General features: G+C 45.6%; 1 protein-coding gene and 1 pseudogene across 1 annotated transcript; both read right to left on the bottom strand.

Moving 5' to 3' along the window:
• Positions 1-543: 543 nt before the first annotated feature.
• Positions 544-3,886, bottom strand: LOC126029941 (2-acylglycerol O-acyltransferase 3-like). The gene is made up of 7 exons (XM_049788169.1): positions 3,781-3,886; positions 3,368-3,475; positions 3,075-3,145; positions 2,477-2,681; positions 2,229-2,403; positions 776-978; positions 544-698 (listed from the first exon to the last, which is right to left on the bottom strand). The coding sequence occupies exons 1-7, from the start codon at positions 3,884-3,886 to the stop codon at positions 544-546; spliced, it is 1,023 nt and encodes a 340-aa protein (XP_049644126.1).
• Positions 3,887-5,167: 1,281 nt separating this feature from the next.
• LOC126029940 (2-acylglycerol O-acyltransferase 3-like) lies at positions 5,168-22,094 on the bottom strand (annotated as a pseudogene).
• Positions 22,095-22,645: the final 551 nt, after the last annotated feature.

The following is a 22,645-nucleotide window of genomic DNA, read 5'->3' as shown; positions in this document are numbered from 1 at the left end:
TAATAATTGGCTCCTGTCTAGGGGTATCTTACTACTGCTCCCTTGTCCTTCCTTAATAGACTACCTGGTATGGCCAGGTAACTTAGGGTCTATGGAACTAAGCTCGTGTAGACCTAACATGTGGCTTACACCATGTGGTTCATACAAAATGGCATCTCTCCCTGCTTAGAACCTAAGAAGAAGCCTGCCATGTGGCCTTTACAAAATGGTATCCCTCCTCTTCTTATGGACCTGAGTCAAATCTTTGACTCTCTTTGAAGTTCATCATCCTTGATTTTACTTGTGGGCATTTACTAGGCCCTTAGCACAGCATCTTAATCAGGGAGGCTTTCCAGGGTGATATTGGACCACTGTTTGTACCAGGTGGCTGAATTTTTCTTTTGCCTTTTCCGCTCATGCAAACTAGCCATCACCGCAGAGCAAGAATTCTTGGCACTTCTTGTTCTACCAGATTTATTGGGATAAAACAGAAGATGGGGGTTTCCCAGCATGGGGGTGGGGCCAGGATGCTGGGGAAGTGGGAGGGTGTGGTAAAGGGGGTTTCTAGACAAAGGTAAGCTGCTCAGAAGCAGGCACCCCACAGCTGGCCTTGTGCTCCTCGAACAGCTGCTGCAGCTCACGCATGTAGAGCTGGTGGTAGTGGTTCACCTGGTCCTCGGAGGGCTGGAGCACCTGGGGCACTGGGATGGGGCGGCCCACTGAGGGAGACAGGACCAATGGGCATGCACCATGGGGTACCTGCCCTTGCCTTCCCTAGGGAGCCAGCGGGACTTACCCACAGTGGTGATGGGCTTGGGCAGGGGTAGCAGCCCCCAGGAATTTGGGGAGAAGAGGCTGCGGCCCCAGAAGATGCATGGAGAGATGCCTGTAATCTTCTTGAAGGTGACCTGTGCTGCATACTGCCAGGTGCCCTCCTCGAACCTCTTGACCCTGAAGACATCGTTCTCCCCAAAAGAGTACACAGGTACCAAGGAGGCCCTGCAGAGCAAGAGATGAGGCACCCCACAAAAGGGTGCCCAGAGGGTTCCAGTCCCTGGGCCGGCAAATTCCAGCTGCTAAGAAGTTTCTGGAAGAAAGTGCCTGATACTGGGTTTCCAGAAAGCTCCCGGCTGCCTCGTCCTAGCTCTGCAGGAAGGCTTGGATTCAGTGATGTCACTATATAGAGGTCACTGGTCACTGTGGAAAGTCACTGTGGTATAGGACTAGTTCCACTAAATCCATGTAGAGTTCTCAGGCTTTCACTTCCCTCTGCATCCTCAACCCAGAGAAGCTCCTGAGTCACCAACCAAGGCGTGATTGGTGGGGTGAGAAGAACCCCTGATATGGGATATCCTATAGAGGCCAGGTGGGGCTCTGCCTACAGGGATCCCAGCCTAATTGAAACTTAAAGGGGTGGGAGTTATAGGAGAGTAGAAAGCAGCCTGACACTTGGAGCTGTGTGTGTCTCTGTTCCTGCAACATTCTCTGAAGGCCTTAGCTCCACAGGCTTTACCTTGAAGAGGAAAAGGGTCACTAATGGTGTTACTCAATTTGGGGGGGCCACAAGAGCTTTTCTCAGGGGTTTCTGCTGGCTCTACTCTCAGAAATCAATCCTGGAAGACTCAGGGAATCCTATGTGATGCCAGAGATTGAACCCACATCAGCAGTGTGCAAGACAAATGCCTTGGCCCAGAGAGATAGCACAGCGGCGTTTGCCTTGCAAGCAGCCGATCCAGGACCAAAGGTGGTTGGTTCGAATCCCGGTGTCCCATATGGTCCCCTGTGCCTGCCAGGAGCTATTTCTGAGCAGACAGCCAGGAGTAACCCCTGAGCACCGCTGGGTGTGGCCCAAAAATCAAAAATAAAATAAAATAAAATAAATGCCTTATCAGCTGTGCTATCACTCTGACCCTGGTGTTGGCAATTTTTTAAGCAGTGTGTCCCAAGCGGTGATCCTCAGCCTGAGATACAACCCAAGAACCCCAGGGTGCAGTGCTGGGCACACCTGGGCTCCCCCAGCGGTGCCAGAAACCCAACAAGGAGAACTCAGGTGCAGTTGCCTATGGTGCAAACCGACCTCTGTACTGCCTCCTGCCGGCTTCTCCCAGTCCCCGAGGTCATCACCAGGCTCCCTGCCCACTGGGCTTCAGCGTGCAGGGCACACACCGTACCAACTCTAGGAATCAGAGGTGAGAGGGCTAGGACGGTGCTAGCCCTACATTCGGCGATGTCCTCTCAGAAACACTCACCCATGCCTCAGTGCCAGGCGCACAAAGCCTTTGCGGTTGCGCAGGGTCAGACGGTGCACCCCAGGGATGGCGTCCAAAGACTCATGGGCACCCCCTATCAAGATGATCACGGCCTGCCCCGAGGGGCGACTAGACAGCAGGAAATCCAGACTTTGGCGGCTCACTGGGCACAGGCCTGGAGGGGAGGTAGACTGTGACCCTCAGCCTGAAGGCACAAGGGGCGGCACTGGGCGGCACATGGCACTCACCTAGGGCCATGAGGTAATCTCGGAAGACTGGCACTTTGAAGAGGTTGACCAGGGTGCCTATATTAATACGCAGCCCCGGGAAATTCTTAAAGACTCCTGGGCCCCCCAAGGAGAAGTTGCAGCCGATTCCCATGCACATGATGCCATGAGGATGAGCGCTCAGCACATAGTTCCGGTCAGGGGGCAGCTCGGCTGTCTTGACCAGCTTGTTAGGGGTGGAGGGGAGAGACAGCAGAAGGAAGAACACAGTGACCTGAGAACCCATTCTTACAAGGGGGTCAATATGCGAGGGCCATAGCACTATAGGGAGGGCATTTGCTTTGTATCCAGGCTAATCTGGATGTGCTCTCCATCATCCTATACATAGGGTCCCCTGACCTTGTATATATATGTGTTTGTGTATATAAATATATACTACTAGCATTCATTTCTGAGCAGAGTTAGGGGTAAGTACTAAGTACCACCCATTGGGCATGGCCCAGACCTCCGCCCTCCCCCCCCCAAGAAAGAGCAAGCAGGGAGAGTGGATTTGGCCAGGGACACCTGTCTACACCCCTTCCCCCAACTAATTCTTTGCAGCAGGAAGGCAACCTGTCACCTTGACGGGGTAATAATCCCTCATGTAGTTCCAAATGACACATTTCCTAATCCATTTGGAGCTCCGGCCACCTGGAAATAGAGTGCAATGGAGGGAAAGAACAACTTAGTTTCTGAATGCCTGGAAGTGGGGGAGGGGGGTGGAGGAGTGCAGGCGATTCACCTGCACTACATCCCCACCCCCAGCAAGGAAGCAGCCTTCAGCATTGTTTGGGTGTGACCCCCGAACAACCAAACAAAACCTCAGAGAGATAGGGGCAGATTGGGGGACTTCCCTGCCCCATATCATCTCACCTTGCTGGGGTGTGTCCGAGTCGATGATCAGCCAGAACAAATAGAGCACTGACAGCAACCAGAGTGGTGTGAAGAGGAGGAAGATGGTGAGGAAAGTGAAGAATGGTCCTGAAGAGCAATGTCAGGTATTGCTACAAAGTCAGCATGTAGGTGACAGTATATGACTTTTTTTTTAAGTTTTTGGGTCACACCCAGCAGTGCTCAGGGCTTACTCCTGGCTCTACGCTCAGAAATTGCTCTGGCAGGCTCTGGGGACCATATGAAATGCCGGGATTTGAACCACCACCTTTCTGCATCATGGCAAATGCTCTTACTCCATGCTATCTCTCCAGCCCTGGTATCTGACTTCTAACCCAGCATTCTGCTGGGGAACTCAAGTCTGTCCCCCAGGAAGTACCCTGTGCCACTCTTACCCATGAAGAGGAAGGTCAGCACATACTGGTAGGCACCGAGGATTTTCAGGCACTGCTTCCAGGGGGTTTTTGGGGAGGAGGGGAAGGGGGCCTTGGAGACTTCCATCCTGGCAGTAGACACACTCTCGGGGTGCTCAGTCGTGTGAAGGTGTGGACAGGTGCCCTGTATGTCACCTTTCTCCTCAGTCTGATATTTGAATTTGCTCTATCAGCTGGTGCAGGGTGTGGCCGCAGGAGGTGGTGGCACCAAAGATTGACATGGGGAGGAGACTCCAGTGATTGTTGGGGACATCTAGCTGTGGGCAGGGGAGCTCCACTGACTGTGTGACCTGGGTAGGCCCCCAGAAGGCACACCAGATCCTGTGGTCTCTTGAAAAGGTGCCGCAAGCTCTCTGGCAGCAGTGGGGTCTCTACACTCCCATCCTGCAACTTATCAGCTTCTTTCTTCACATCACTGAGCTCCATACATTCCAGCAGGCCTATGTGGGGGTCAAGGACCAGCAATGTGGATATACTACAGTACTCCAGAGATTGCCTACTTGTGATTCCGGGGCTACATCCCAGAGGAGCTGAGCTAAGTATTATGGAGACCACAGTGTATTATGGTCACAGAATTATTGAAGGTTATAGGAAAGTTAGGAGTCCCAGCATTATTGGGGTCCTAGCAGATTTTGGGGATCCAGCATAATTGGATTCAGTGGGGCTGAGATCACAAAATTATTGGGGTCCCAGGATTATTGATGTTTCAGCAGGATTTGGGTCCCTGCAGCACAAGGACTAGGCCCTGGCATTATTAAAGCACTAGGCAAACTCCCCCAACCCCCAACCCCACAAATTGGCTCCAGGTTCTGCCTCCAGCAACAGGGCCTGCTGTGTCACGGCTATCTCTTGGCACCAAGCAGGGCCCTGACATCAAACAGGCACGGGGCATCCTTGGGGGGTCCTGCCTAGTTGCTCTAGGGACCTGTGGCTCCAGGGAAAGGTGGCAACAGGTACTGGGGATCCTGAAGCCAGATCCCTGTGCCCTTGTCACCACCATGTGGAGGACTCAGGTGAGGGAGGAATGGGCAGAGGTGGGAACACCAATAGGGTCCCTAGAGGTAGAGACCCTAGAGTCCAGGACCAGATGGTCTAGCTTGAGAATCAGGACCAGATGGTCTAGCTTGGGAATCAGGACCAGATGGTCTAGCTTGGGAAGGCTCTGCAGATGCTGAGAATGGACCTTGTGGGGAGCCTGATACCTGGGTGCCTGCAGGCTGGGGCCAGGGGTCTCAACATGTTTCCAAGGTCCAGCCTTGTCTGGCATTCAGCAGGAGCAGCCTGGCCCTCCACCTGGGCTGGGCACTCAGTCAGCCCTCCCTCTTACCCCTTCTTCCTGTCCTCCAGCTTAACCATTGGGGGGCCTGGGGAAGGGGCACATGTGTTCACAAAACCCATGACTGGCCTACAGACTCTTAGACATGGATGGAGGCTTTGCTTTGTATGAGGTTGCAGAGAGCAAACAGGGCTGGGGAAACCCCTAGGGCCCTACCCTGCCTCCTCTCTGGCCTGCACATAAAGCACCCCCAAGCTTACTGGTGGAAGCCTCTGGGGGTCAGGGTGCCAGGCAAGGGCTGGGAGAAATGTGGGACAAGGCAGCCAGACAAGGGGGCAGGGAGACATGGTGTTTGGATGAGTCCTGGGTACACAGGGCTCCCCTTACCCACTAAGGGCTTGACTTGCAGGCTCTGTTCCCCAAGGAGCAGCTGCAGCCCCTATGGAAAGAATTGGGGAGTCCCTGGGTTTCAGATGCTTGTGAAGATGAGTTTGGGAATTTGATTCCTGGAGGGATGACCAGAAGAAAGGCTGAAACCCCACCAGGGACCAGCACTGAAGAAACCTACCTCTGGCATTACAATGGGGGTCCTTGAGAGAAGTCTTTGAGAAGGAAATGGGTCCACAGTAGGAGCACAGGATGAACCTGTTTTCTGTACCTTAAATTTATTTTATTACTTTTTGTTTTGTTATATTGCTTTGTTTTGGGGGTCACACCCAGAAGTATTAATGGATTACTGAGATTGGTTAAGGTTTGATTCCCACCTAGCTCCCAGACAGGAAAGGCAGTTCCATTCCCCTCTCGGATTAGGACAGGGGGAACAGTTCCAGTTGTTTTTTGTTTTGTTTTGGTTTTTGGTTTTTGGTTTTTGGGCCACACCTGGCGGTGCTCAGGGGTTACTCCTGGCTATCTGCTCAGAAATAGCTCCTGGCAGGCACGGGGGACCATATGGGACACCGGGATTCGAACCAACCACCTTAGGTCCTGGATCAGCTACTTGCAAGGCAAACACTGCTGTGCTATCTCTCCGCGCCTGGGAACAGTTCCAGTTGTAAAGATCTGCAGAAAATACTTCACAGTGAAAAAGGTACAAGAATGGGTTCAGGAAATCTAGTGCTCAAGCAAGGAATTCAAATCACAAAAGTTTTTGCTCCTAAGATGGAGTGCAGTTCAATGGAAGAAGACCGAAGAATGAACCCCAGCCTTCCTCAGTCCCTTGCTTTTATTGACAAGAATCAGGTACCACCCTAGGGTGGGAGCAGAATACCAACTAAGGAATAATCCAATATACTATCAGCAGGTCACAATCCTAGGGTGGGGCACAATAATTGATTAGGATAGGATCAGTAACACAACAAGAAATCACTCCTGGCAGGGGACACTAGGGGATGCCAGGGATTGAAACCAGGTCATCATTGTCTAAGGCAAAAATGCCCTCCTGTGGTGCTATTACTTTGGTCCCATCTTTTGCTTTTTTTGTTTGTTTGTTCTTTTGGTTATACCTGGTAGCGCTCAGGTGTTACTCCTGGCTCTACACTTAGAAATCGCTCCTGGCAGGCTCTGAGGAACATATGGGATGCCGGGATTCAAACCACTGTTCTTCTGTATGCAAGGCTAACACCCTACCTCCACGCTATCTGTCTGGCCCCCCTCTTTTGTTTTTTGTAATTTGCTCTGCTTTGGGGCCACACACGTGGTGGTCAGGGCTTCTTCAGTCTCTGTGATCTGGGGTCTCTGGGTGTCCCCAGAAGGCCATGCCTAAGCCAGGGAGCTTAACCCTGGGTCTCCTGGAGCAGAAACTGTGCTCAGTCCCTGAGATTCTGAGACAGCCTTTCTCTCTCAAAGTGGTTAATCCAAGAAAAGTGTCAACAACCTGCGAATTACAGTCACTTTCTTATGAAGAGTTAGGTTTCCTTCTTCAGGAAAACTATATAGTTTTCTTTGTTGCTTTTGTCTTTTGCTATACACAACGACTCTTAGGGCCTCTTCCTGGTTAGGCATTTAGAAGTCACCCCTGGAAGTGCTTGGGGGCCCAATTTCACTGCCAGGGAATAAAATCAGAGCAGAGGGCAAGGCATGTCCTGAACCCTTGTGTTATCTCTCTGGGCTAGTAGGTACGGTTCTATTCTTCCATTCCAGTTCACATCGTTAACCTTTATTTTGCTTGTTTGTTTGGAGGCCACACTTAGTGGTGCTCAGGGGTTACTTTCATTTCTGTGCTCAGAAATTATTCCTGATGGGCTCTGGAGACACTATGGAGTGACAGAGGTCAAACCCAGGTTGGCCATGAAAATGGCAAATGCAGTCCCCACTGAGCTATCTCTCCTGCCCCACATCTGATCATCTTTTTTTTTTTTAATTCCTTTTTTTATATTTTATTTAAACACCTTGATTACATACATGATTGTGTTTGGGTTTCAGTCATGTAAAGAACACCACCCATCACCAGTGCAACATTTCCATCACCAATGTCCCAAATCTCCCTCCTGTACTCTAGACAGGCTTTCCATTTCCCTCATACATTCTCATTATTAGGACAGTTTAAAATGTAGTTATTTCTCTAACTAAACTCATCACTCTTTGTGGTGAGCTTCCTGAGGTGAGCTGGAACTTCCAGCTCTTTTCTCTTTTGTGTCTGAAAATTATTATTGCAAAAATGTCTTTCATTTTTCTTAAAACCTATAGATGAGTGAGACCATTCTGCGTTTTTCTCTCTCTGACTTATTTCACTCAGCATAATAGATTCCGTGTACATCCATGTATAGGAAAATTTCATGACTTCATCTCTCCTGACAGCTGCATAATATTCCTTTGTGTATATGTACCACAGTTTCTTTAGCCATTCGTCTGTTGAAGGGCATCTTGGTTGTTTCAAGAGTCCTGCTATGGTAAATAGTGCTGCAATGAATATAGGTGTAAGGAAGGGATTTTTGTATTGTATTTTTGTGTTCCTAGGGTATATTCCTAGGAGTGGTATAGCTGGGTTGTATGGGAGCTTGATTTCCAGTTTTTGGAGGACTCTCCATATTGCTTTCCAGAAAGGTTGAACTAGACGGCATTCCCACCAGCAGTGGATAAGAGTTCCTTTCTCTCCACATCCCCGCCAACACTATTTATTCTCATTCTTTGTGATGTGTGCCATTCTCTGTGGTGTGAGGTGGTACCTCATAGTTTTTTTGATTTGCATCTCCCTGATGATTAGTGATGTGGAACATTTTTTCATGTGTCTTTTGGCCATTTGTATTTCTTCTTTGTCAAAGTGTCTGTCCACTTCTTCTCCCCATTTTTGATGGGATTAGATGTTTTTTCTTGTAAATTTCTGTCAGTGCCTTGTATATTTTGGAGATTAGCCCCTTATCTGATGGGTATTGGGTGAATAGTTTCTCCCACTCAGTGGGGGGCTCTTCTATCCTGGGCACTATTTCCTTTGAGGTGCAGAAGCTTCTCAGCTTAATATATTCCCATCTGTTAATCTCTGCTTTCACTTGCTTGGAGAGTGCAGTTTCCTCCTTGAATGTGCCTGTAGTCTCAATGTCCTGGAATGTTTTGCCTATGTGTTGTTCTATATATCTTATGGTTTTGGGTCTGATATCGAGGTCTTTAATCCATTTGGATTTTACCTTCATACATGATGTTAGCTGGGGGTCTAAGTTCAATTTTTTGCAGGTGGTTAGCCAGTTGTGCCAACACCACTTGTTGAAGAGGCTTTCTTTGCTCCATTTAGGATTTCTTGCTCCTTTATCAAACATTAGGTGATTGTATGTCTGGGGAACATTTTCTGAGTATTCAAGCCTATTCCTCTGATCTGAGGGCCTGTCCTTATTCCAATACCATGCTGTTTTGATAACTATTGCTTTGTAGTAAAGTTTAAAGTTGGGGAAAGTAATTCCTCCCATATTCTTTTTCCCAATGATTGCTTTAGCTATTCTAGGGTGTTTATTGTTCCAAACGCATTTCAAAAGTGCCTGATCCACTTCTTTGAAGAATGTCATGGGTATCTTTAGAGGGATAACATTAAATCTGTATAATGCCTTGGGGGAGTTTTGCCATTTTGATGATGTTAATCCTGCCAATCCATGAGCAGGGTATGTGTTTCCATTTTCGTGTGTCCTCTCTTATTTCTTGGAGCAGAGTTTTATAGTTTTCTTTGTATAGGTCCTTCACATTTTTAGCCAAGTTGATTCCAAGATATTTGAGTTTGTGTGGCACTATTGTGAATAGGGTTGTTTTCTTGATGTCCATTTCTTCCTTATTACTATTGGTGTATAGAAAGGCCATTGATTTTTGTGTGTTAATTTTGTAGCCTGCCACCTTGCTATATGAGTCTATTGTTTCTAGAAGCTTTTTGGTAGAGTCTTTAGGGTTTTCTAGGTAGAGTATCATGTCATCTGCAAACAGTAAGAGCTTGACTTCTTCTTTTCCTATCTGGATTCCCTTGATATCTTTTTCTTGCCTAATTACTATAGCGAGTACTTCCAGTGCTCTGTTGAATAGGAGTGGTGAGAGAGTACAGCCTTGTCTTGTGCCAAAATTTAGAGGGAAGGCTTTTAGTTTTTCTCCATTGAGGATAATATTTGCCACTGGCTTGTTGTAGATGGCCTTAACTATATTGAGAATGGTTCCTTCCATTCCCATCTTGCTGAGAGTTTTGATCAAGAATGGGTGTTGGATCTTATCAAATGCTTTCTCTGCATCTATTGATATGATCATGTGGTTTTTATTTTTCTTGTTGTTGATGTTGTGTATTATGTTGATAGATTTATGAATGTTAAACCATCCTTGCATTCCTGGGATGAAACCTACTTGATCGTAGTGGATGATCTTCTTAATGAGGCATTGAATCCTATTTGCCAGGATTTTGTTGAGGATCTTTGCATCTGTATTCATCAGCGATATTGGTCTATAATTTTCTTTTTTCTTAGCATCTCTGTCTGGTTTAGGTATCAAGGTGATGTTGGCTTCATAAAAGCTATTTGGAAGTGTTTCTGTTTGTTCAATTTCATGAAAGAGTCTTGCCAGGATTGGTAGTAGTTCCTCTTGGAAAGTTAGAAAGAATTCATTAGTGAATCCATCTGGGACTGGGCTTTTGTTTTTGGGCAGACATTTGATTACCGTTTTAATTTCATCAATAGTGATGGGGGTGTTTAGATATGCTACCTCCTCTTCCTTCAACCATGGAAGATTATAAAAGTCCAAGAATTTATCCATTTCTTCCAGGTTCTCATTTTTAGTGGCGTAGAGTTTCTCAAAGTAGTTTCTGATTACCCTTTGAATCTCTGTCAAATCAGTAATGATCTCTCCTTTTTCATTCCTACTACGAGTTATCAAGTTTCTCTCTCTCTTTTTCTTCGTTAGTTTTGCCAGTGGTCTATCAATCTTGTTTATTTTTTCAAAGAACCAACTTCTGCTTTCGTTGAACTTTCGGATTGTTTTTTGGGTTTCCACTTCGTTGATTTCTGCTCTCAGTTTTGTTATTTACTTCTGTCTCCCTATTTTTGGGTCCTTTTGTTGAGCACTTTCTAGTTCTATTAGCTGTGTCATTAAGCTACTCAGGTAAGCTCCTTCTTTCTTCCTGATGTGTGCTTGCAAAGCTATAAATTTTCCTCTCAGTACTGCTTTTGCTGTGTCCCATAAGTTCTGATAGTTTGTGTTTTTATTGTCATTTGTTTCCAGGAACCTTTTGATTTCCTCCTTGATTTCATCTTGGGCCCACTGGTTATTGAGTATGAGGCTGCTTAACTTCCAGGTGTTAAAGTTTTTCTTCTGAGTCCCTTTGGAATTCACAAATAATTTCAGAGCCTGGTGGTCAGTGAAGGTAGTCTGCAAAATTTCTATCCTCTTGATATTATGGAGGTATGTTCTATGTGCCAGCATGTAGTCTATCCTGGAGAATGTCCCATGTACATTGGAGAAGAATGTGTATCCAGGTTTCTGGGGATGGAGTGTCCTATATATATCCACTAGGCCTCTTTCTTCCATTTCTCTCCTCAGGTCTAGTATATTCTTGTTGGGTTTCAGTCTGGTTGACCTATCCAGTGTTGACAAGCTGTGTTGAGGTCCCCCACAATTATTGTGTTGTTATTGATATTATTTTTCAGATTTGTCAACAATTGTATTAAATATTTTGCTGGCCCCTCATTCGGTGCATATATGTTTAGGAGAATTATTTCTTCCTGCTTTACATATCCCTTGATTAATATAAAATGTCCATCTTTGTCCCTTACAATCTTCCTGAGTATAAAGTTTGCATTATCTGATATTAGTATGGCCACTCCAGCTTTTTTATGGGTGTTGTTTGCTTGGATAATTTTTCTCCAGCCTTTTATTTTGAGTCTATGTTTGTTCTGACTATTCAGGTGCGTTTCTTGTAGGCAGCAGAAGGTTGGATTGAGTTTTTTGATCCATTTAGCCACTCTGTGTCTCTTAACTGGTGCATTTAGTCCATTGATGTTGAGAGAAAGAATAGTCCTGGGATTTAATGCCATCTTTATATCGAAATTTGGTGTGTCTTTTGGTTAGTCTTGTCTTAAATTAGGTCTTTCAGTTTTTCTCTTAAGACTGGTTTTGAGTCTGTAAAGTTTCTGAGCTGTTTTTTGTCTGTGAAACCATGTATTCTTCCATCAAACCGGAAAGTGAGTTTTGCTGGGTACAGTATTCTAGGTGAAGCATTCATTTCATTCAGTCTTGTCACAATATCCCACCACTGCTTTCTGGCCTTGAGTGTTTCTGGTGACAGGTCTGCTGTAAATCTCAAGGATGCTCCCTTGAATGTAATTTCCCTTTTTGATCTTGCTGTTTTCAGAATTCTGTCTCTATCTGTGGGATTCGTCATTGTGACTAGGATGTGTCTTGGGGGTATTTTTTCTGGGGTCTCTTTTGGTTGGTACTCTTCGAGCATGCAGGATTTGATCACATATATTCTTTAGCTCTGGAAGTTTCTCTTTAATGATGTTCTTGACCGTTGATTCTTCCTGGAAATTTTCTTCCTGGGTCTCTGAGACTCAATGATTCTTAAGTTGTTTCTGTGGAGCTTATCATAGACTTCTATTTTCATCTGTTCCCATTCTTTGACTAATTTTTCCACTGTCTGTTCATTTGCTTTAAGTTTTTTTTTTTCCAATCTCTCCCGCTGTATGGAATTGTTATTTATCTCATCTTCCACAGCACAAAGTCTATTCTCAGCTTCAGAGCTTATCCATTTTGTCATTCACTTCGTTTACTGAGTTTTTCAGGCCTGTTAGTTGACATGTTATTTCAGTTTGGAGTTTTGTGATTTCTGTCTTCATATTTTCTTGGTTCTTATTAGTGTTCTGTTCAACTTGATCCATGGTTTCTTTGAGTTTGTTGAGCATCTTCCATATTGCTAGTCTAAAGTCCTTATCTGAGAAGTTGATTAGTTGGTTGGTCATTATCTGGTCATCAGAATTGTCATCTTCATTCTCTATGTCTGATGCTGGTCTGTGTTGTTTCCCCATTGTCACACTTGTATTGTGGGTTTTTCTAAGTGTTGTGGTGGTATTCATTGGCTAAATGATGCAGGCAGCCACACTCCTCTGGCTCCGCCCTTTCTGGATGAGTGGACTTGCCTCCAAGGGCGGGGAGTCCTCCGTGGATGAAGCCTCACACAGGATCAAATCTTAGGCCCGAGCATGCAGCAGAGAAGACAGTCCAGAGAGAAATGCTAGGCTTCAGTGATCCAGTACAGTTCTTAGTGTGATTTTTTTTTCTTGTTGCGATGGTGTTCTTTTCTTAGAAAGAGCGCACGGCCGCTTAGCGAAGTGGAGTGGCCATGCTCTTCTGGAGCCTCTTTTCGGCCCACTCCCAAGAGGTTCACGCAGCAGGACAGTAGACACACACACACAGGTAGCACTCACAATTTTTCACAGTCGGGCCCCACTGGGCGGGCGTAGTTTCGTGGATTTTCCCAGTCTCACATCTGATCATCTTATTGAAACTTTTGTCAGACCTTGATATTCAAGACTTAATAGTGGCCAGTTATAAGGGGCTATAAGTTGGCTAAAATCTGATTTCTTTCTTTCTTCCTTTCTCTCTCTCTTCCTTCCTTCCTTCCTTCCTTCCTTCCTTCCTTCCTTCCTTCCTTCCTTCCTTCCTTCCTTCCTTCCTTCCTTCCTTCCTTCCTTCCTTCCTTCCTTCCTTTCTTCTCTTTTCTTTCTCTCTTTTATGGAACAAAGGTCAGTTAAATACTTGCCATTTCTCCTGGGCCATTGCTCAGAATAACCAGTTAGCTAGTACATTTTTAGGCTGGATTCTGGGACCCTTTTTTTGTGCCAGTATCAATTTATGGTGGTGGCCTGTACAATATGGTCCAAAGACCCAACCCAACCCAAACCTGTCTCCAGGCCCTCTCCAGAGTTTAGGATCAACTGATTATTTTCCCTTCACTATTATGCAGGTGCCAGGTCAGGTGCATGTGCAAAGTCTTGCACTGAACCCAGAGTCTTAATAGATATGCAAACCAAGTATGTGCTCTTCCCTTCAACTATATCCCTGGTCCTAAAGTATTGTCACTCTAATTTTTTTTAAATCTATTCCTTTAAAAAATATGCTTTGGGGGCCAGAGATAGCATGGAGACAGGGCATTTGCCTTGCATGCAGAAGGATGGTGGTTCGAATCCCGACATCCCATATGGCCCCCAGAGCCTGCCAGGGGCGATTTCTGAGCATAGAGCCAGGAGTTGCCCCTGAGCACTGCTGGGTGTGACCCCCAAAACCTATATATATATATATATATATATATATATATATATATATATATATATATGCTTGGGGCTATTCCTGTGGTTCTCAGGGCTTACTACTGCTCAGTGCTCAGGATCACTCCTGAGACTCAGGAGACATATGGGGAGCCAGGGATCATACTTGGGTCAGTTACCAGGCAAGACAGTGTGACTGTGTGAGTGTATGAATGTGAATATGTGTATGATAACTTGGGATCATTTACGTACGTGAAACTATGTGTGTGGTTGTATGTGTGTATGTGAGTGCACATGCATGTTTGAAGATTGTGAGAGTGAATGATGAGTATGAGTGTGTGTGATTGTGTGTACATGAGTGTGATTGTGTGACTGTATGAGTGTCTGTGTGTGAGAATTCTCAGTCTCAGAACCTAGGGCTATCTCATTCCCATCTGGAAGGCCCTTCTGAACTCAGTCTGCTGCATGCTCACTACTCATCTCCCCAACATGACAGGGGCAGTAGTGATGGGAGTGGAGCTTGAAGCCCAATCACTGTTTGGTAACCCCTAGGAATCCACCTCTGTGAGGGAGGTGGCCCAACAGGATATAGTCCTGACCACAATGGAAATAGCCCACCATAATAGAGAACCTGACCCAGGATCCAGCTCTGGCATCAGAAGTGTCTCCAGGCACAGATGCCCAAAGGGCTGCATTGCCTGGGCTAGCTCCCTCCAGAGAGCAGAGCCTGTACATTTTTCTTTCTTTCTCTTTCTTTGTCTCTTCTTTTGGTCTCCATTTGTTGTTGTTTTTTCTGTCATCTGTGCCCAGGGATCACTCCTGGCAGTCTTGGAGGACTCCAAATCTGATATGTGCAAGGTCAGAGTCCTCAGACTGCACCATCATCACTTTAGGCCCCAGAACAAGAATTATTGGCCCCTCTTGTTCCACCAGCTTTATTGGGTGAAGACAGAAGATGGGGATTTCCCAGCATGGGAGAGCCAGGAAGCTGGGGGAGTGGAAGAATGCAGTGAAGGGGTTTTCTAGACTAAGGTGAGCTGCACAGAGCAGGCACCTTATAGATGGCTTTGTTCTCCTAAGCAGCTGCTGCAGGTCGTGCATGTATAGCTGGTGGTAGTGGTTCTCTTGATCCTCGGAGGGTTGGAGCACCTGGGGCACCAGGATGGGGGTGGCTCACTGGGAGAGACAGGGCTGGTGGGCATGCACCATGGGATACCCACCCTGTGTCTTCCCTGGAGAGCGGTTGGGACATATGCACAGTGGTGATTGGCTTTGGCAGGGACAGCAGACCCCAGGAGTTGGGGGAGAAGAGTCTGTGCCCCCAAAATATGCATGGAGAGAAGCCTGAAATCTTCTTGAAGGTGACCTGTGCCACATACTGCCAAGTGCCCACCTTGAAGCTCTTGAGCCTGAAGCTATCATTCTCTCTGAATGAGTACACAGCTACCAGGGAGGCCTTGCGGGGAATGAAAGGGTACCCCATGATAAGGCACCCAAAAGGTTGTAGTCTTTGGGTCAACAAATTCCAACTGCAAAATATGTTCTGGAAGAAAGTGTCTGATGCTGGGTTTCCCGGAAGCACCAGGCTGCCTCTTCCTAGTTCTGTAGAGAAGGCTTTGCCTCAGCTGACATCATTGTGTTGACATCACTGATAACTGTGGTGCAGTATGGACTCCACTTAATCAGTTTAATGGATTCCAAGGCTTTTATTTCCCTCTGCATCCCTAAACGCACAGAAGTTGATGAATCACCAGCTCAAAAATAATTGATGGGGTGGGAAGCATCCCCTGATATGGGGTGTTCTGTATCAGGACAGGGAGGCCAGGTGGAGCTCTGCCCACTGGGATAGGCTGTCTTGTTTGCACTTACAAGCATGGGGTATCTGGAGAGCAGGAAGTGGCCTCAAACCCTGGTTCAGTGTCTCTGTCCCCACAACCCTCTCTGGAGGCCTAAGCTCTATTTTTCTTTACCTCCGTGCCTAGCGGGCTTCAGTGTGCAGTGCACACACCATACCACCTATAGGGCTCAGGGGGTCTAAGGACTAGGAGGGTGCTCACCCTACACCCGGTGTGCCCCCTCACTCACACTCACCCAAGCCTCAGCGCCAGGCGCATGAAACCTTTGCTGTTGTGAAGTGTCAGACGGTGCATTCCTGGGTGGTGTCCAACACTTCCTGGGCACCCTTACCATGATGACCATGACTGAACCAAGGAGCTACTAGACATCCATGTTCTGGCTGCTCACGGGGCACAGGTCTGTAGGGGAGGTAGACTGTGACTCTTTACCTGGGGGTGTTAGGGTTCCAGTGAAACTGGCTATGAGAGTCAAAGACCACCTCAGATAATGCAAGATGTAAAAGAGTTTAATTGGTTAACTGAGATTCGAGCCCTTGGCAAGGACTCCGAATAAAATCTTCAAGTAGTTTATATAGAAACTACAAGCAATAACAGCATAATCATTTCATTGTTTAAATGTCTTAATTAATCACTGATTTCTTTGCTTGTCTAGGGATATTCCTGGTTGTCTGGGAGATACTCAGAAACAGAATCTGGTTGTTGGGAGATACTCTGATTCAGACCCTGGCTGTCAAGGATTATTCTGATTCAAAATATTGTTTTTTTAAGGGAGCCTCTTTTCTGGCTCAGTCAACCCCTAGTTCCTCATTCCTGGAGGGCACCAACTTTGATTTTATTTCTGAGTTAACTCTCTCTCTCTGCCTTCAGCTAGGAATGGAAAAGTACACTTTACTAGGGTTTGGGCTTGTCTTAGTCTAGAGTTCCTTATCATAGAGTTAGAGGGGGAATCTTGGTTCTTGCATTCCCCCCTCTTTCTTTGCTACAGGGAGGAATCATCCTCTCTTGTACAAGGATTTAGGGCAGGGGTGGCGAACAGGATTTTGACCCTAACTCATAATGGCAAAATGCAATATGTGTTTAATAAATTATTGTTAAAATTAGATGCTTTTGTGTGAGTGTTCGTCCGTTTTGGCAGGTCACTGCGTGGTGTGTCTCTCTGTCTCTCACAGTAAATTTTGGCTCTTTGTGTCAAACTTGTTCGACACCCTGATTTAGGGGTTCTAGTTAAGATAGTCTTTTCCACCTCAAAACTGTGGAACTTCCTTAAGCAGCAGAGTACAGAAGCCAAAGCAATGTCAAGCCAAAGCACACTATATTCTAACATCAACATTCATGTTTGTTTCACCTCAGGTAAGACTCACACCTGAGTAGTGGAAAATCTTGTGGATGATCCCCAGGGTGACAGTTTGACCCACAAACTCTCCACCTATAGTCTGGGAAATAGTCCAAGTACAGTCCACAAATAAATCAGATGTTCATTCTTGTCAGCAGTCCCACAGCCACTGGTGTTGGCTGGTACATCAGGATGATCTTCATTCTGCCCTGGTTCAGCAAGTTGAGTCAGATGAATATTCAGGGGTCCTTATAATTCTGTTCTGTGAGAAGGGGAGATTCTTTTAGAATGAAGGTTTCTGTAGCTCAAATAGCTGTTAATTCAGGGCTTTTTCCTGCTCTGGATCCAAGAGAACTATCTCCTACACTCGTGTTTAATTATTTTACCCTTAATATTTCTAGGAGAAACCACAATCTTTGCTCCTTCTTTCCTTATACCACCCATCCTCTTCTATTTCTTTCTTTCTTTCTTTCTTTCTTTCTTTCTTTCTTTCTTTCTTTCTTTCTTTCTTTCTTTCTTTCTTTCTTTCTTTCTTTCTTTCTTTCTTTCTTTCTTTCTTTTTCTTTCTTCTTTCTTTCTTTCTTTCTCTTTCTTTCTTTCTTTCTTCTTTCTTTCTTTCTTTCTTTCTTTCTTTCTTTCTTTCTTCTTTCTTTCTTTCTTTCTTTCTTTCTTTCTTTCTTTCTTTCTTTCTTTCTTTCTTTCTTTCTTTCTTTCTTTCTTTCTTTCTTTCTTTCTTTCTTTCTTTCTTTCTTTCTTTCTTTCTTTCTTTCTTTCTTTTCTTTCTTTCTTTCTTTTTCTTTCTTTCTTTCTTTTTGGTTTTTTCTTTCTTTTTCTTTCTTTCTTTCTTTTTGGTTTTTGGGCCACACCCAGTGATGCTCAGGGGTTACTCCTGGCTATGCGCTCAGAAGTCACTCCTGGCTTGGGGGACCATATGGGACGCGGGGGGATCAAACCGCGGTTTGTCCTAGGCTAGAGCTGGCAAGGCAGACACCTTACCTCTAGCGCCACCGCACTGGCCCCTCACCCATCCTCTTTAAATGTCAGTGTCCAGTTAATTATTTCTCTTTGTCCCAACCTTTGGGAGAGATAGACATAATATAACTTCCAATGTATGTCAGTGGCCTTGCTCATTGAATTCAAGCAGACAAGAGATTATAGGCCCTATCTCATTCTCCTTAGTTGTTAAAGAGGCAATTGTCAGGTTGGGTTCTGCACTTTAACACCTAAAAAGAATTTTATCAATAAGGCAGGGGAGTGGTTCATTTTCCCAATGACTTTTGGCATCTGTGCAGTCACTTTACCAGCCTTCCTCAGGATATGCTCCTTAGTGTTACAGAGGTTGCCTAGATGAAATGAAAAAAAAAAAAACAAAAAACAAAAAACAAAACACAGCTCTGAGTTACTTCTATTCAGGTTGGATTCTCCTTAGTCGAACTGGTGATTGCATTTATAGCTTTCAGTTATTTATAAGCTGGTCTATTTCAACCAGTAAGCACACTTTCATATAGTCTACCCCAAGAGGAGTGGGCTTTAAGATAGGCCTGCTAGAATGCATGTAATTCAATTACAGAAAAAAGAATAATTTTTTTTTCTCTACCATCATCTTAAACCATGCCAGATAGCTGAATAATCTAATTTGGCTTGTTCCTTTGCATAAACACAGCAATACTAAAGAAATCTTCATTTTGGGGCACCCCATTACTTAAAGAGAGTTTCTGGGGATTGGTGAAAGACAGAGCAGGTGATTTACCCCTAACGGCATTAATACTTCCATGCCACAACCAGGTAAATATGAGGTCTAGGAGGCAGTGGTCAGATCAACACAGTAAGCCAGGAAAGGACCTTGGTCCTCTCATTTTCTGTTGGAGTGTCCTGAGCCTGTCCCACCCCTCTCAGGGTTTGGGAGAGATTCTGACCTCGGGTGTTCTGGAGGGATCCTATCCCCACTCCCTCCAGGGTTGGGAGGGGTTCTGTCTTCTGGAACTTTGTTGAGAGTAGGACCTGAGCTTGGCCAGCTGGCAGAGATCTAGCCGATCACTGATTTTCAAGGCCAGTCTACCTTTACATTCTTCCTGAGTAAGCAGAGTACTTGAAACAGTAGCACTTACTACTGGACCTGTTCCTATCATTCAACCTTAATTCCTTTCAACTTGGTTTCTCTAAAGAGGATTCTGGGATTCCAGATTTCCTATTACCTGCCTGTGTTTATGCAAAACAACACAGTGCCATAAAACATCCAAAATACTGAAGGTGCTAAGGAGAGAGAAAAAGCAAATGTTTTTTCAAATATACAGAATACACAGAAAATCTTGAAACTATTTGATTAATGTCTGGGGGGGGGCTTCTCACAATAAGATTTCTCATATTTTTATAGATCCAATTTTCTAAACTATGACCATATTCATAAAGCTCTTTGTGATACACTTATCAATATTTCTGGCAGAAATAATGGTAAATATGGTAAGCAATATTGCAGAAAATACAAAAAGCATTTAAACATGTCTAATCTTACATACCATACAGAAAGTAGAAGTTTATTATTCCCCTGACCTCAGTTTATGGTCTTACAGGCAGAAGGCATACTGGACACCAGCAATCTCACTAATAAGTTATACGTGGCATTTGAACAGAAATGATTTTTGATTACCAGAAAGAGCGCTCACTAATTTTATTGGACTTTTTCTACTGTGGCTTCTTCCTGTTCTTCAAAAGTTGACTATCACTAATTTTTCAAATACCTTTAAACTGACCTCCAATGAACTTTTTTAAACTCTTGATCATTCTTTTCGAAACCTTTATCTTTTTTTTTTTTTTTTTTTTTTTTTTTGGTTTTTGGGTCACACCCGGCAGTGCTCAGGGGTTATTCCTGGCTCCAGGCTCAGAAATTGCTCCTGGCAGGCACGGGGGACCATATGGGACGCCGGGATTCGAACCGATGACCTCCTGCATGAAAGGCAAACGCTTTACCTCCATGCTATCTCTCCGGCCCCGAAACCTTTATCTTTAGGAGATCATAACATCTTATCATTACCCCATTCCTACCCAATAAGCACAAGAACACATTGCTTGACTGTTGAATTAATTAAATTAATCAGAGTCCTGGAAGGTGGTAGATGATGGAGGATCCTTTCTCGGCTAGGTCAGACACCTGCAGCTTCTTTGGCCTGGCGGGTCTGATGGTTCTGGATAGCTGTGAGGATGTGATTCATAAGCAGTCAAATTTCAGGAGATATGAAGCTTTATTATTAGGCTCTAACCACCATGTGTGGCTTCTAAGCTAACTGTCTAAGCATTATCTCTGCAGCCGTCCTGCATCTAAACTTGTTTCTTATCTCTCCATGCTCCTTCCTCCAGAGGCTTCTTTCTGATTCTCTTTCTGAATCTCCTTGTCAAGCCCCGCTGCCTCTGAGTCAACCCCTTGATTACCTTCCATAGACCCCTTCCAGAAGTGGGCTGGTCTACCTCTCCAAGTGAGCTAGACATTAAGTTGGAGGAGAAATAAAATGTAACATTGCTTTGGCTTCTGAACTCTGCTTGCTTAAGAAAGTTCTGAAGTTTTGAGGTGGAAAAGACTATCTAAGCTAGAATCCCTAAACCCTGTACAAGGAAGGATGATTCCTTCCTGTGGCAAAGACAAAGGGGGAAATGGATGAACCATGATTCCTCCTCTAACTCTATGATAAGGAACTCTAGACTAAGACAAGTCCAAACTCTAGTAAAGTGTACTTTTCCACTCCTAGCTGAAGGCAGAGAGAGAGTTAACACAGAAATAAAGCCAAAGTTGGTGCCCACCAGGAATAAGGAACTAGGGTTGACTGAGTTTGGAAAAAGGCTCCTTTAATAACCAAAAGTTTGAATCAGAGTGACCCTTGATAAACAATGTCTGAATCAGAGTATCTTCCAACCACCAGGTTCTGTATCAGAGTGTCCTCCTTATAATCAGGAATATTCCTTGATGATCAAGGTTTCAATCAAAGATACCCCCTTGACAATCAGGCTTCGAATAAAAGTATCCCTAGATAACCAAGGTTGAGTCAGAAAAATCAGTGACTAGTTATGATATCTATACAATGGAAGAATTGTTCTGTTAATGCTTGTAATTGCTATATAAACTGCTTGAAGATTTGACTCGGGTCCTTGCCAAAACTTCCCTAGTGGGATGAGGCTTGGACCTTGGTTAACCAAATAAACTCTCTTGTACCTTGCATTATTAGAGGTAGTCTTTGACTCTCAGTACCGGGTGTCAACTCAAATTCCAACAGAGGCACATGTGTGGCACTGGGGGACCCTGTCACTCACCTAGGGCCATCAGGTAATTCCTATAGACTGGCAGGTTGAAGAAAATGTCCAGGGTGCCTAACTTCAAGCTCAGCCCCAGGGAGATTTTGAATGAGCCTGTGCCCTCAGTGACGAAGTTGCAGGTGGGTCCTTGCACATGATGCCATGTGGGTGAGCACCCAGCATATAGTTCTGGTCAGGGGACAGCTCAGCTGTCTTGACCAGCTTGTTGGGAGTAAAGGGGAGAGACAGTGAAAGGAAGAACACAGTGGCCTTGAGAGCCCCATTCTCACGAGGAGGGTCAAGATGTGGGGGCCACAGAGAGATAGCACAGTGGTGTTTGCCTTGCAAGCAGTCGATCTAGGACCTAAGGTGGTTGGTTCGAATCCCGGTGTCCCATATGGTCCCCCGTGCCTGCCAGGAGCTATTTCTGAGCAGACAGCCAGGAGTAACCCCTGAGCACCGCCGGGTGTGCCCCCCCCCAAAAAAAAAGATGTGGGGGCCAAAGACATAGCATAGTGGGAGGGCATTTGCACGTGAGCCAACCAGGTTTTGCTCCCCAGCACCCTATATATAGGTTTCTATGTATATATATTGCTATGGGACATCTCTAAGCAGGGTCTGGAGAGGGCAAGTACTGATTATCACCCACTGGGTATGGCCCCATCTGTCCCTCCCAAAAGAACATGATGAGAGAGTGGATTAAACCAGGGACACCTGTCTACACCCTCTCCCCCAGCTGGGTCTGCAATTGGAAGGCAACCTATCACCTTGATAGGGTAATAATCCCTGAAGTAGTTCCAAAAGATAAAACTCATAATCCATTTGGATCTCTGACAACTGGAAATCGAGTGCAGTGGAGGGAAGAAGCAGCTCAGTTTTAGAGGGTGGTGGTGGTGTCAGACAATATTAGAAACCACACTCCCCAACCCCTGCAAGAGAACAGCCTCCAGCATTGTTGGGATGTGACCCCCGAACACCAAATAAAACCTCAGACAAAAGGGGAACTTCGTGCCCCATCTGGGTTTACCTCGCTGGGGTGTGTCCCAGTCGATGATCAGCCAGACCCCATAGAGCACAGACAGCGACTAGAGCAGTGTGAAGAGGAGGAAGATGGTGAGGAAGGTAAAGAACGGTCCTGCACAACAGAGAGGGAATTGCCCCACACTCAACACTTTGGTGCCATTTTTCTGAACACTGACCCCCACATTATGCTGGGGGACTCCAGCCCTGTCACCAAGGAGGGACCCTGAGCCACTCTACCCCAGTCCAGACACTATTTCCAGGAGGTTTTGGGGGAGGTGAGGAATGGGGCCTAGGAGTCTTCAGTCAAAGCAGGGATGTTCACTTGGGATGTTCAGCTGTGTGG

Source organism: Suncus etruscus, chromosome 15 (genome assembly GCF_024139225.1).
Source record: "Suncus etruscus isolate mSunEtr1 chromosome 15, mSunEtr1.pri.cur, whole genome shotgun sequence".
NCBI lineage: Eukaryota > Metazoa > Chordata > Mammalia > Eulipotyphla > Soricidae > Suncus > Suncus etruscus.
This window is presented reverse-complemented; position numbering and strand designations above follow the sequence as displayed.